Below are 14,865 nucleotides of genomic sequence, written 5' to 3' on the forward strand. Positions count from 1 at the left end.
AATAGATGCACAGAGACAACAGATATTTTTCAAGAGAAAAAAACAAACAAACAAACAAAAAAAAAACAACAACAAAAGAAACGGTACTCTAGTTAGTCATGACTGCTTCTGGGAAAAACACACGTTTGTCGTTTTTTTGGCAAGACTCAGAGGAGGAAAAAGACGACAGAGTAACTATGTTTGATGTGGTTAACGGCCAAATGAAAGAGGTAAGTAATTTTTGGGTGAACGTGAACTGAACTGCCTGATGAACGTTATTGTGAGCGCGCTCGTTCTGGTGTTTGTGAACGGCGTTCTCTCACAGTTTAACTTTGTTGAAGAGGGTGTCAGATTTCCATAGAGCTTTTCAGGCGAACTCCCGGCTAAAACACATTGTAAACACGCCTTAAATTATAGATGAAAAACGCCAAATCTGGCAACACCAGCCACTCCAAACTCGCACCGCGTAAGCGTCATGAAATTGCGAAACATGGAGGCAAAATCCAATGAAGGCAGCAGCACCACCTCTACCTCAATGATCATTACAACATCATCGTATGGTCACTTAAAATAATTTTTTGAAAAGGTCAGTAACTGTCCAGGAGGGAGAAATCTTGCCCTTTTTGTGTAAACTTCTTGTGATGATTAAAAAACACACTGCCGGGTGTAAGTAGCAACTCCGGAAATCAACAATGTCAACAGCAAACCTGAAACGGCAGACTGAAATAAAGAACTCGGCTAACCTTCCAAAGTATGTGAACTAAATGTCACTAAAAACAATCTAAAGACTTGGCAACGGCGTGCTAAAGCAGATCCTTTACCACCCAAAACTAAATAATGGCGTACAGTAGCAGCAGCGCCGTTGTCTTCATCTCCAGTCACAACTAGAAAACCTTTTGCAGTATATTGTCGGAGACCTGCAGCCTTTGAGGGAAGAAGAACCCCCAGCTTTCATCAGTTTGACAAATGCAAGACATGGTCTTACATGTTTATTTATTTTTTGTTTTTTTACTTATTTATTTGGGCTGAATATTGCACTTTTATGACCCAAGTTCTAGAACTTTTCTTTGGACAAAGTCAGAAAAAAATACATTCACGCAAAATTGAAAGTGACTTATTGAAAAGATAAATAATGTTTACATGTTTTTCACTTTAAATATTGCACTTTGAGGTACATCCTTTATTTCCTACTTCAGCCTGGTTCCTACCTCAGATAGTTTAATAATTCCTTATTTAAAAAAGACCATTCAAGCAAGTGTTTCCTTTTTTGTACTGTAGGAGTGAAAGCTGCAGCTGGCTACGAGCATGGACTGAGTGGGTGGCAACAATAGGAAAATGCCAGTATTCTGAGGGTAATAGCTCACAGTGACATATTGGGAAAAAGAATTATGAGTTTTAGAACTGTGAAATTAGTTAAAGAATTTGAATTATGAGCTATGAACTGAATTAATTCATTTTAAAATTTGAAATTTAAAAAGTTCATGTAGAACTTTTCCAACACTGGCTGACCAACTAAATGAGGTCCACACAAAAGCAGAAACTTAAACACTGAATTGTGCACATATATTCGGATGGTACTCATGCTAGCATGCGTGCTTAATCAAAGGATAAATTGAATTTTTTTCCATTGAAACCAGCCTTATCAATGCAACCTTGAGGAATGATCTGGTGTTTGTAACTGCAACTTTTTAGAAAAGCATTATCTATTACCTGACTACAGTGCCCTCAGCAGACAAAGCTCCTCCTATCCACTTTCACTACCTGAAACATAACCCTATCCCTGCATGAGGCTGGTTTCTGTGTGAATCACACCACAGTGCAGCAGGTTTTGTTTTATAACACCATTAAGAGAAAAGCTTATAAAAAAAACCCAAAAAAACAAAACTGACAACGAACAGCTTGGAGTCGATCAGTGCTTGAAAGGAACTCAGATAAGGCGTGAAAAAGTAAGATGGACCACTTTGATTCACTGGAAGTAGAAGAAAAGAATGAGGAGGAAACTGGGACTTGTTTATTTCATCAATGGATGTTACAGAGGAGGAAAATGATGGGAGAAAATGAGGTTTGTATTCAAAGATTCGTTAAGGAAAAAACGTTTTTAGTTTAAATGCATAACTGACTTTTCTCAAGCAATCATGCAAAAGTAAGAAAAGAAAAGCAACGTACTATGAAATAGGTAAAACAACTCATGATGTAGGCAGTAAAACTTAGTCTTTTATTTCAACTATGCAACATGTATCTACATTTGTGGATGTAATATGACTATCGGCATGGCAAAGCTCAGACTTTTCTCCTTTGTCTCCACAGAATATCGTGATACAGCAGCTAATAGTGATTGCCCGGCTCCCCCGCAGTCTTGCTGAGAAGACACGACTGGGAGGTAAGCTAGCAATTATCTTAGAGCAGGGGTGCCCAAGTCCGGTCCTCAAGTTCTACCATCCTGCAACTTTTAGATGCAACCCTTCTCCAACACAGCTGAATCAAATGACTGGCTCGTTACCAGGCCTCTGCAGAACTGAAGAACATGCAGATGACATTTGATTGTGTGTTGGAGAAGGGTTGCATCTAAAAGTTGTAGGATGGTAGATCTCGAGGACCGAACTTGGGCACCTCTGTCTTAGAGCTACAAAGACTTAAACACTAATCAGCTGATGCCAATTCAATTCAGTTTTCCTGTAGGCTAGCTGAAAAATAATATGCTTCGATGCATTTCACAGTGATGAAAATAATGTAGATTTCAGTTATCAGCAGGAATTATAGTTAAATCTGAACACATTTTTAAACATGTGAACTCTGTAGTTGAACCTGTTTTGTTTGTTGGAGTTTTTTTACTGCTTGTTTGAATGTGTGAGTGAGCCTGCAGGGCTTACTTGTAACACCTTTTTTTATTGATCTTTGCTGAAGGAATTCTTCTAAAAATAGCAGAATAGAAAGGACACAATAAAAATCCCAGGAATGGCTGGAATTACCATAAAGAGCAAAAGTCTCCAGCCACTCCGCATAGTTTTGTGCTCCACTTATACAATGAGACCTGAAGGGTCTGCAGTGAATGCTGCATTCATGTGATGTTAACATAAAAAGAGAAAATCTTTCTGACTGGAAAAATGTAAGAATAACCCCTCATGTTGGAAGACAACTCGTTAAAACTCAGTCATAGTTTTGGTAGTTTTTTAAATTAGGTATCTAACCAGAAAACTGACTGAGTTACTGATTTGAACCATTATTCAGTGTATTTTTCGACATGTTGCAATAAAAGCATGAACTTGAAAAGACTTGAAGTACGACTAGCAAACGTGGGAATAAGGATTTTCCATCACCCTGTGAATGCAGCACTACCAGCATGCAGCACAGCGTGCTTACATTTGACAACAGAGAACATAGGCTGTGTCTGGATGTCCACCCTACTCCCTAACCCCTCGTTCACTACATAGGGCTGCACTATATAGCACACTACATAGTACGCTTATTCTCTTGGCGATTCGGACACAAAGCTGCCTCCTTTTTCCTCGGTGCAGACCACATGACTACCAGCCGTCACCACGGCAACCACAACATGCCTCAAGATGTCATTCCAAATCCAATCCAAAGTTGTGTGTTGATATTTTTTAGTTTTATTCCTTTTGTTGTATTTTATTCTTTGTTGCATATCTATTCAATAAAAAATGTTTTTTCGCCTCCTTGTGCCACATTGAGCTTCTGCCCGCAATGCATTGTGGTCTGTATTGACCCATCTAGTGACCATCGATGCTCACTACTTTTCAAGATGCGTTGTGGGTAATTTTGAGTGTACTACTGTTTTCTCTCTGGACATTCGGACGCCCCTCCAAAATGGCACGACCCCTATATAGGGCACTATGTAGGGAGTAGGGTGCACAAAAAAAAGGAAGGTTATATGTTGTTATTTAACTTAGGCCAGGGGTGCCCAAGTCCGGTCCTCAAGTTCTACCATCCTGCAACTTTTAGATGCAACCCTTCTCCAACACAGCTGAATCAAATGACTGGCTCGTTACCAGGCCTCTGCAGAACTGAAGAACATGCAGATGACATTTGATTGTGTGTTGGAGAAGGGTTGCATCTAAAAGTTGTAGGATGGTAGATCTCGAGGACCGAACTTGGGCACCTCTGGTTTAAAAGAATGGTTATCGTGCATCACTACATATCATATATATTGGCTGGCTTTTCAGTCATTTTCAGTCCAGCCCTTGTACCTGACCATTTTCAGAGGTATTCCTATTAATCCACGGATAAAGAAAAAGACACCTAACTGAAGGGATGAGCTAGTGTCAGCACATAACAATCAACTTAGCAAAGAACCAGTTTTAACCAGCCTCGGAAAGTCCTTCTAGAAGCCTGGAGAGGTTTTCCTGAGGACTGCTTAAAGGAATATTAGAAAGCTTGTCCAAAAGGGTTGGACTGTGTCCAGAATAAAAGTGGTCAAACCAAATGTTTACTTTAAATCTTGTTAAAATTGTACAAACTGTATTTACCTTATATACTGTTTTTCCTTTCATGTTTGCGCATTTTAATAAATTGCTGCACATATTTCCAGTTTCCATGGGAATATAAACAAAATGAAAAGCAGCTCATGACTTTTACACAATACTGCATGTGTTTACAACAGAAACTGGTTTTCATGTTCTACATACTAATATTCTCTGTATACTCGGATGTTGTTTGCTTCCTCACAGATTATTATGAAGAACTTGTCTATAAGTCAAAAGTACTTTGCTCATATGAAGCGATAACGGGCCTGCTGTTGATTTATCCAACCTGCTTGTTACATGTTATTGAGGTAGGTTTTCCTACAGTTCAGAAACTTGTGATTAAATTCTATGATGTCATTGTCTTAAACATAAAGTTTGTTGTGTGTTTTTCTTCCAGGGGTCAAGAGAAACCCTAAATTCTGTTTTAAAAGACATGGCTCAACAGCCAAAGAGGTAATCAGCCCTTTGTTTTATAACAGATTAATACCATATATCACATACTAAGAAACGCTGCATCACATAATACTGTTTATGTCTGCCTGCTGAATGGTTGCTTTAAGACTAAACATGAGAGCGTCTTGTGATGTTTTGTAATTGTGATGTCTAATTTTCAAGCTCAATGGTTGTCTTTACCTTATTTTATTCAGAGGATTCCTGAACTGGTACCAATCGGTTTCTATTAATAGTGCTCTACTATTTAGGCTTTAGATGATTTTTTTTCAACAAATAAGAAGAGATAAGTCAAGACACATTAGTTACGTTACTGTCAGACATGAGTTTAATGTAACTAAAAACAAAAAGGGAGAAGCAAGCACCGACCAAATAAAACAAAACATGGGAGTAGGGCTGCAACGATTAGTCGACGTTCTCGACAATAGTCAACAATAAAAATAGTTGACTATTGACAGTTGGAAAAAAAAAAAAAAAAACTTCAGAGTGAGATATCGTCTTCTTCTCTATCTCTGCTGAGAGTTGCACAATGTACATGCGCAAAAAAAAACCAACAAAAAAATAAAATAACTACAGAGTGAGACATCATCTTTTTTTCTTATCTCTGCTGAGAGTTACACGTGCAATAAAGTCCACCAGGGGAAAAATATGGCGGCAGACCAGTGAACAGAACGGCAGCAGAGGAAGTCAAAAGTCTGAAATAACTTCACGTTAAACGTACAAAATAAATTAAATACATGTAAGGTTTGTAAAGCTGACCTTGCGTACCACGGAAGTACGTCTGCAATGCTCGAACATGAGGAGGCGCGTCGAACTTGCAAAACAAATTTATGAAAGATTTCAAAGCTGAAAGTGATATAAGATCTATTTAATAATTATGAGATACATAATCCGATTGGTCGACTAGTCGTTTTAATAGTTAGTTACTAATCGACAATCGGAATAGTCATTAGTTGCAGCCCTACATGGGAGCAGACCACAAACCAGCCACGCAATGGGCTTTAGGATCTGGGCTGCTCCCCTAAACTAAAGTCCAAGCTAACCTGTAAGAAACCAACACTGAAAACAGAACTACATGTAAATCCAATTCCAAAGTAAAGAAACCCAAAGCTTGTGGTGGCAGCCCCATTTTGGCTTCATACCCCCACAGGAATTCCTCCAGCCAGAGAAAAACTAAACACGTTAATAATCACACACACAAAGAACACCCACAGACGTAAATCTCAAGTTGATTTGAGTTGATCTTTTAATGTATGAAAAACAGAGAAGAGAGAAGTCTGTCACTTATCTCTTTATACCATCCATAGAAAGTAAAAAAAAACTGAAGATGAAACAAACTTTTTCATTTACATGTGACTTTATACAGTTCAAATGAAATCAATTTTATTTATAAAGCTCTTTTCATGCTGAAAGCAACACAAAGCGCTTTACATTATAGAAACAATTTATGTATATTAAAATAAATCAAGTCTTCAAAAAGTATACAACAAAGCAATTTAATATCACCCTCCTCATTATAGTCTATTTTACACACAGTCACACATGCACGTACACACACACACATACAAACAAAGCACAAACATTTTCCCTACCCCGCCCATCCCTATGAACAAAGTTATGCAATAGACAGTAATATTAATGACATCAAAGTTACCTTAATGTGAATTTAGTAAAACACATAGTTCTTCTACATAATCTTAATTTTATGGTTTTAAACATTTGTTTGAATGTGTGCATAGTTGAACTTTTATTTTACTGTCTCTGTGGAATTGTTCCACAAACTATCCCTTTTTACTGCAACTCTGGTATTTTGTGTTGGTTCCAGTAGCTGGTTTGTCAAACATGTCAGTTTGTCTGAGTTCATAAGGTTTTTGTTTCAACTGGAGCAAATTCTGAATTTTGAGAGAATTTTATTTATTTATTTATTTAAGCATTTTTACGTTGATAAATTTATCATTCTTATTGCTCTGGCTTCCAACATAATTTTTTATGTAGTTTCACTCCAAGAAATTTATTTTCAGTTACTTTTTCTATTTAGGTGTTCGTTATCATGAGTTTCTTATTGAATTATTGAATAACCAACAAACATTTTGAAGTCTTACTTAAATGTAGTGTTAATTTATTTGCTTTGCTTATTTAGGCAGATATGCTAAAACACATTCTGCACAGATTACATCAACATGGCTCTGTGGTCAAATATTTTAGATCGGCCACCTGAAAGCATCTGGTGTATTTTGATTTAAAATAAATAAATAAAGGAGGCTGCAATAGCTGAAATATGAACTTAAAAAAAGCACAAAGTGGTTTGTCGTTTTACTACTTTTCTTTAGATAGTTTTTTGTTGACTTTTTATTAGGTGCCTATTCTGAAATCCAATGACTAAAGTCGCAGCTTGAAGCCTTCAACTTTTCTCCCTACAGTAAACCCGTGTATGTGGTCTGTAAGATGTGTTTTCACATCCCTTTTTAGTGTATTGCTGGAAGCAAAGATTGTCTTCATGGGTCACGACCTTCAAAGCAGACTCTTCAAAGACTGGGACTACAAGGTTAGCTGTTTTTTCTATTTTGGTCTTCGAAGTATCACAAATGGGAGGTGCATACAAATGGGTGACAAATTAAGTATATTTGTTAGGAAAGGTAGTTTTAGTTGGGTTCAGACATGCTGGATTTTCCACTCATCTATTAAGGTTTTTGCTTTAATTTTTCACTTCTGTGCATGTGTTTATTTTAATTACTATCTGGTTCATGAGGAGTGTTTGGTGGTATGATTGCAGGTGCTAAAAGCAAATCAGGTTGCTAGCAAGGCTGCGGTGGAAGGAGATGAGGAAGAGAACACAGAAACTCTAGTCTGCAGTGTCCTTTCAGCACTACAACAACTGAAAAAACATCTGGCAACAGGGGTTAGTTTAGCATTTTTGGATAATCTTATCAGACTGTTTCTGACATAACAACCATAAAACAATCACATTACTAAAAAGAGACATTAAGAAAGATTTTCACAAGCTTTTTATTTGTGTTTTAAGGCTTTTCCTGAGGAAGTGCTAGATGAGAATCCAGAGTTGATCATTTCTCAGAATATTTTAGAGAAGCTTATGAGTCGAGATGATTTTATGAGCCCACAGCAACACCTGGAGATCTACAATTTACCTTTAAACATCAGCGTTGAAATTGGTAGGGTGCACCTTCATGTCAGCCTGAAAATAAAAAAAGAATCTGTGATTTCTATGATGAAGCAAAACAATAAAGCTGCTATTCTCATTAACAGGTAAAGTCGATCCAAGATCCTTATTCCCCGATATTTAAATTTCCAGACCGAAAGTCAAAGGTAAGCGGTCAGTATTGAGAGTTTTACCAATATCCTGGACACCAAACTCAAGAAAAGTTCAGTTAATTTCCATCACTGTTTATCTCCAAAGTTATATTATGGTTCCCAAACTGAGGGGTGGGATCCCATAGGGGGGCCCCAGAGTTATTTCAGGGGGGGCACAACAAGGCTAAATAAAACTTATAGTTTTTGCATTGCTAGCAAAACATGGACAAATTTGTGAGAGTACCAATAGGCAAATGAAACTAAATCGAGAACATTTCAGCTGCCAAATATATATATATATATATATATATATATATGTGTGTATATATATATATATATATATATATATGATGAGGCCCAAGTAATGGTCAATGGTGGGTAATGAAGAGAGACCACACTGTGTTGTATGTCTCAAAATGTCAGCATCTGACAGTATGAAGCTAAACAAGTTATAACGCTACTTGGGGACTTCTCATCCTGAACACAAGAAAAGCCTGTTGATATCTTTAGATATAAACTACTCAGTTGCCATATATAGCAGAATTGTTTTACTGAAGCAACATCTGTCTCACTGAAAGCTCAACTCACTTGAACAGCTGTGTTTTCATGTGTAGTGACTTTTAAGACTTTCTGCCATAACACGTCTTTATTGAATCAGTGCCAGGTCACAGCAGTTATCATGGAGACTAATTGGAGTGAGATCAGTGCCCAGTTCAAGCAGTAACAGGAACAATCAAACTCATTTACTTATATTCTTGAACTTATACACTTGAAAGTTAATTTGTTTTTAAAATCTACATTTTTTTAAAATCTGAAGTATTCAGCCCTTTAACAAATTTAAAAAAAAAAAAAAAAAAGAAAATTAAATAAACTTTTGTATAGGTACCACTTATTACCATGTGATATTTCACAATTAATGTAGTGCAAAAGGCATCCACTAGGGGGCAGAAGACAAGTATAAGATTGTATAAAACAGGGTTTTGAGCCATGTTTGAACAATAAAATAATGAAAAAGGTATCAGAAACTGTATGTATCAGATATAATACCGTACATACAACATTACAGGGTAAAATAACACATTTACCAGAGACAGAACTCTTTTTCTCTGCATCGTTTATTATTTTGGGTTCTATGAATGTGCAAATTAACCTTGCCTTTCCCTATTGCTGCTTCCTGAGGTTGAACATGTGACTTTCATTGGAGTTCTTTAAGATTTAGGTCAGATTTATTCAGGTCATGCATTCAGTTCTTCAGCTGTAGAACTTCTTACATTTTTTTTCATATAATGGTGATGGTAACATAAATAAAATGTGAAAATTGATGTATATCTTTGGGAGGTTTCTATATTATTACCCCACCTTTTCTGTTGTTTGCAGATAGGGCTGGAGTCATCACCCCAGGCTTGAAAATGGAGGTTTTTAACATGCGTGGACGATATGAAATGGTCCATTTCAAGGCAAGCAGTGATGATTTGTCAGTCCTAACTAAGTTGTTCTTTACACCTGAATTTAAACAAGTAGAAAGGGAAGTAAACGAGAAGTGAAAACAACAAATTGTAAAATAAAATGAAGTTCTGAAACTACAGTACTAACCTGATGGGAGACAGACTCAATTTACTCATCAATTCCCCCTGACTACTTCCCCCTTGTTTCATGTCTAAGTTCACAAAACAAAATTAAAATAAATAAAAAAATAAAAATCTTGTTCAAGAACACAAATGAATAGATTTAATTTCTGGACCACAGCTTTACTAATTCCCATTCTGACTGAATTTCAAAACAGTAATGGATGGTTTTACAATAAACATTTTAGCACCAGTGGGGCCATTTTTTGTCTGATATTTCCCATAGGTTGAAAACTATAAATACCCAAATCATAAAGCTTTTTGATGAACACTGAGTACAAAGTACAAAACTGTAAATAAGACATGTATCTAGTCTGTTGACTTATTTCAAAATGGCTTTAGGTCTCAAAGGCTGGCAAAATATTTTAAAATAAAAGTTACATTTCCAGTTTTGTCAGTGTGTTAGATAATCATTGTTGGAACGGGGGGCACACAGAAAGAGAAATGAGCTTGCTTTAATTGATTCATTAAGTGCAACTATGCATAACTATGCATACCCCTATCTATTTCAAAAGACTTAGGAAATTAACCTAGTACTGCTTGTGAAGTTTTGTCATTTTGCAGCTCTGCAACTTTTTGTTAACACAACGCCAAGGAGGAAAGACATCAGCAATGATCAATTGTGGCTTCCAGTGGATGTGAGAAGGGTTTCCAAGCTATTACAAGCCCATCATTGTACAGAGAGAAAGATTATTCACAAGACAGCTGCCAGTCTTCCCAGGAGTGGACTTCTTAGCACAATGTTATGACAGTCAAATAGAAAGGTTTTGTTAAGTTTTGGCCTCTCGTTGACACTAATAGAGTTTTGGGAAATTAAACTGCAAAGGTTTGAGACCAGGCTTCAGAGTGAAATTTTCTTCAAACACAAGGTGAATACTGTCCATGTAAACATGATCTGGAACCTCATCTTGCACTCGCACACTTAGGGCCGGTTTACACCCACGAAAAGCACCACAACAAAGCCGGACATCCGTCTTCTGTTTGTACTGCTGAATCTTTTTCATTTATTTGGTCTCTTAAAGCAAAACCTGCTGGTCATCAGTGTTGCCAACTTAGCGACTTTTTGGAATATTTAGCGAGTTTTCAGACCCCTCTAGCAACTTTTTTTCAAAAAAACGACTAGCGACAAATCTAGAAACTTTTCCTGGTATTATTGGAGACTTTTGGAGAGTGATGTGAATGAATGTAGTTTACTCTTCATAATGAGGAGTGGGTGCTGCGCAGACCCCTCCCCCATCCAAAAGCACTTAGACAAGGCTTGGTCTTTATGCAGCAGGAGCAACAATTCCCAGCTGCATTCAGAGCAGACGACGTTCAGCTCTGTGTCATGACCAAGCTAAAAAAGGAAAGGTACAAAGCTGCTGCTGGATGATCCCACGATGGCTTACTGTCAGATAGTAATGTCTATTAATGAAGAGTGTGGACAAAATGTTTAAAAAGTTAAAAGTGTTGTGATGTTCCAGACTCCTAATTAAAAAACCAACTACACTTAAAAAACGGAACTAAAAAATAAAGAAAATGTTGACAGAATTATTTTATTTCATTATTTTTTGCTCTTCTAAAAATTTTTAGGTTGTCTTTTCCATCAGTTTTTGCCTTTCCCACGACATCGCTCTCTACGGCAGCATCTATTACATATATATGTACTAGGCTGATTATACTAATTAGACAATGATGTCATTTAGTGATTTCTAGTGACTTTTAGGACAGCCAATAGCTACTTTTCTTACTGAGGAGTTAGCAACAGTGCCCCTTGCTGGAGGAAGGTTGGCTTGGGTTGGCACATTGAAGCAGCTGTAAAGACAGTCCCCTGTACGCCAGTATTTAGACGATGTTGAGGGGAAATTATAACCTGTAAACTGAATGCAGCATCTAGTGAGGGACACATTCAAATTCTTAATACTTCACACTTACATTCTGTTATAAAGCAATGCAGAGGACTATTGTATAACTTAGTTATATCTTTAGTTAGATGAAAATAATTGAAAACATTTGTAAGGGTTACACCAGAATATAACGTTAGTTTGCATTTTTGAATTAAATCAGCATCCCACATAAAAAATATAAAAAATATATGTTACCTTTGGGTGGCTAAGGCTGTATAGCTTTCATTCATAACTTTAAAATAACATAACATCCAGACCAGAAAACTTGTCAGTCTCCTAAGAAACCATTAGAGGACACTGTTATGTGCTTTTGGAGAGAGTAGGCATCCATAGATACCTCTGTGTCTGTTTGTGTGTGTGTGTGTGTGTGTGTGTGTGTGTGTGTGTGTGTGTGTGTGTGTGCGTGCACATGTTCATTGGCATGCATGGCCAAGTAACAGTCTATCATGAGGAAAAAAACAGTGTTAAGATCTGATGGGTTCAAATCTGAAAAAACTAAGTATTAAAATAGAGTTGTTTATTAAGGAACAAACTTACTGAATAAAACATACAACTTCCACAAGACTTTTTGTACAAGACATACTGCATTATCATGAGGAGAGAACATACATTTCTATAAAATCTTTTGACATTCAGTGGTCTTCGGTTCAAAAAACACAATTGTATTTACCATTCTGTCAATCTTTATTTTTACGTGACTTGTTTCATAAACCAACTGGAATAGTTAAAACCATATAGTGTCCCATACATCATCACAAGATATTTTTCTTCCTTATCTTCCTATGTCATGAGGTAACAGGCTTGAGACCCATCAAAGTCCATAAAAGTCATTGGATTGTCACTTGGAAAGACAAAGAGGTATCGGTGAACACTTGAATAGACACTAGAGAAAAAAAGTCCTAAATTCAAGTGAATGCTAGTACTTGCTGAGATAATAAAGAGACTGCATTTGGCCAATGTCGAAAGAGGTGGCTCGTTGTGGAAGCTGTCCATAAGATGATCCATAAGATGATGAATGCGTGTTAACTAGACAGCATGTGGTCTAGCAGCTGACCGTTCTTACATGAGCAGCATGTGGTACTGGCAACACCTAACAGTCTGGTGTTTGTGCAGTTTGTTGGATGATGATGCCAAAGAGCTCCACTTAAGAGTGGAAACACAGTCTGACTTTGTGCAATGGTCTCACACTTGAAAGCCACTCTGCTGGATGTGATGAAGCTGCAGGCGAAGAGACTGTATGCTGCTTATGATTCTCCTCTGGTGGCCAATCAAACACACCCCAATGCGTTTGATGTCGCTGGAAAGAGGTGAGGGTTTGAGTGAGTTTTTAATAAGAACAGCAGACAAAGCTGCTAATTAAAAGAAACATGCAATAAAGGCCATTCAATCTATCAAGAGCTAACAGGGAAAACGGATGACATAAGTATTAACCACATTTGTTACAGTAAGACTGAATACTGCTCACAATAGTTTATTAGCCTGCAAGAGTTAAGCCTAGTTTATAATAAAAGAGTTGGGATGGTGTGTAAAATGTAAGTAAAAACAGAATAAAGTCATTTACAAAACATTAAAATATTTACTTTGAATTAAAAATGGTGCAAGACAACATTAATCATTCAAACTCTGCACAGAAAGCTCCCAGACAAGAGTTGAACCAGGATGTTTCTTGCTTTGAGGGGAGGAAATAGTGTTAACCACCACACAAACATACAGACCAGGCTTGATGGATCACATTTTAAAATTCTCTCTGGAAATCTGACGCTGTATCCTCCAGGGTAAATTGGAGAGGTAAGGTCCAGGCTGTTATCAGTACACAGTTCAAAAACTAGTATCTGTGATGGTCTAATGCACATGACATGGGTAATTTGCACATTTTGGAGGTTTAGGTGAAACATGCTGCTACCAAGACAACCCAGTTTGTTAAGAAAATCCTTGCTTATTTCAGCATGGATAAGATAGCAAATTCCACTGTCTGGCCATTTATCTCACTTTTATCTTTTATCTCTTTTATCTAACTGGTTGTTAGATAAAAGAGAAACTTTAGTAGTTGATCAAGTGAAAGCCTGACAACTTAAATCTTTTAGCAAGGAATAACTAGAAAATTTTGGGTCAGTGGTGTTAAAAAAAGAGGCATCCCTTTCTCACTCTCAAACATGCTTATGGCAAGTCAAAATGAAAATATATTATTTCCAAAAACAATCAGTTTTAACCCTTGTATGCTGTATTTGCTGGGAATTTGGTTGTTGTGCAAACTGGCAGTAAAGTAACAAGGAAAGCATAGATAACATCCCCAGAGGCAGAACAAATAAAAACAACTATACATTATCCAAACAAAACGTACAGTGCAGGAATTATTTGTATTATATCAGATTTGTCTTTTCTTTTGATGCTACTAATTTTCCTTTTAGTGTGCTTTTATATTCTGCAGCAGCACTCTGTATACTGTAATTTGACTCCACTTACTCTGTACTCATGGTTGAAATAGAATCCAATGTTGTGTATCCTGCTGCAAGGAAGTTGCTCTTATATTGGCTCATTTTGATGGAATCAAGCCAGTCACCGATAGAGATGAAAAGAGGGTAGTCAGGCATTTCCTCTGGGGAGTCAGAGAAACTGAGAAGACAGAGGGTTAACTAATACAGACGAACATGTTGGCATGCTGTTGAGTTGAGAAGTAAATACGTATCTTTTAATTGTGTCCAGTGTTACATACTTTTTAAACCATACCTCAAACAGCTTTTTAAATATTTGGTCTTGGTCTACTGTGTGACATGTGGGATTTAAATCAACTTGCTTTCACTTGCAGAGTTGTAAGTTGTCATGTTGTCCGTTATGTGTTACTGATTACGAAAGAACTCAAGAGTCCACATCTTTTTAAAATGTTTGTGGTCTCGGTTAGACAAAAAAGTCCTGGTCTGACACTTACCTTAGAGCATCATTGACCTGAGTCAGCAGACTACTGGGACTGATTATGAGTTTATCAAGGAAGGAAAGCACATCATTAAAGCGTGGGCGCTGGCTAGACTCTTTCTGCCAGCAGTGCAGCATCAGCTGGTGCAGGGTCACAGGACAACCAATTGGTGCCGGCAGACGGTAGCCTTCTTCAATTGATAAAATGACCTGAGATGAACA

At 37.1% G+C, this 14,865-nt stretch overlaps 2 protein-coding genes across 2 annotated transcripts in view; one reads left to right on the top strand and one right to left on the bottom strand.

Annotated features, from left to right (window-relative positions):
* The first annotated feature begins 54 nt into the window (after positions 1–54).
* Positions 55–10,327, top strand: LOC121642253 (testis-expressed protein 47-like). The gene is made up of 9 exons (XM_041988867.1): positions 55–209; positions 2,287–2,359; positions 4,668–4,771; positions 4,861–4,916; positions 7,383–7,458; positions 7,687–7,812; positions 7,936–8,083; positions 8,178–8,237; positions 9,600–10,327. Exons 1-8 carry the CDS (start codon positions 99–101, stop codon positions 8,213–8,215), a joined length of 732 nt encoding a protein of 243 aa, XP_041844801.1. The 5' UTR covers positions 55–98; the 3' UTR covers positions 8,216–8,237; positions 9,600–10,327.
* Positions 10,328–12,691: 2,364 nt separating this feature from the next.
* The window catches only part of LOC121643644 (ephrin type-A receptor 6-like), a 73,150-nt gene continuing 70,976 nt past the window's right edge, over positions 12,692–14,865 (bottom strand). Inside the window, exons 18-20 of the mRNA XM_041991176.1 lie at positions 14,660–14,853; positions 14,197–14,346; positions 12,692–13,030 (exon numbers count right to left, since the gene is read on the bottom strand). Coding sequence (XP_041847110.1) covers positions 12,916–13,030; positions 14,197–14,346; positions 14,660–14,853 — 459 coding nt within the window. The 3' untranslated portion in view covers positions 12,692–12,915. The remainder of the gene's footprint in view (positions 13,031–14,196; positions 14,347–14,659; positions 14,854–14,865) is intronic.

The sequence above is a fragment of the Melanotaenia boesemani genome, chromosome 1, assembly GCF_017639745.1.
Source record: "Melanotaenia boesemani isolate fMelBoe1 chromosome 1, fMelBoe1.pri, whole genome shotgun sequence".
Lineage (NCBI taxonomy): Eukaryota > Metazoa > Chordata > Actinopteri > Atheriniformes > Melanotaeniidae > Melanotaenia > Melanotaenia boesemani.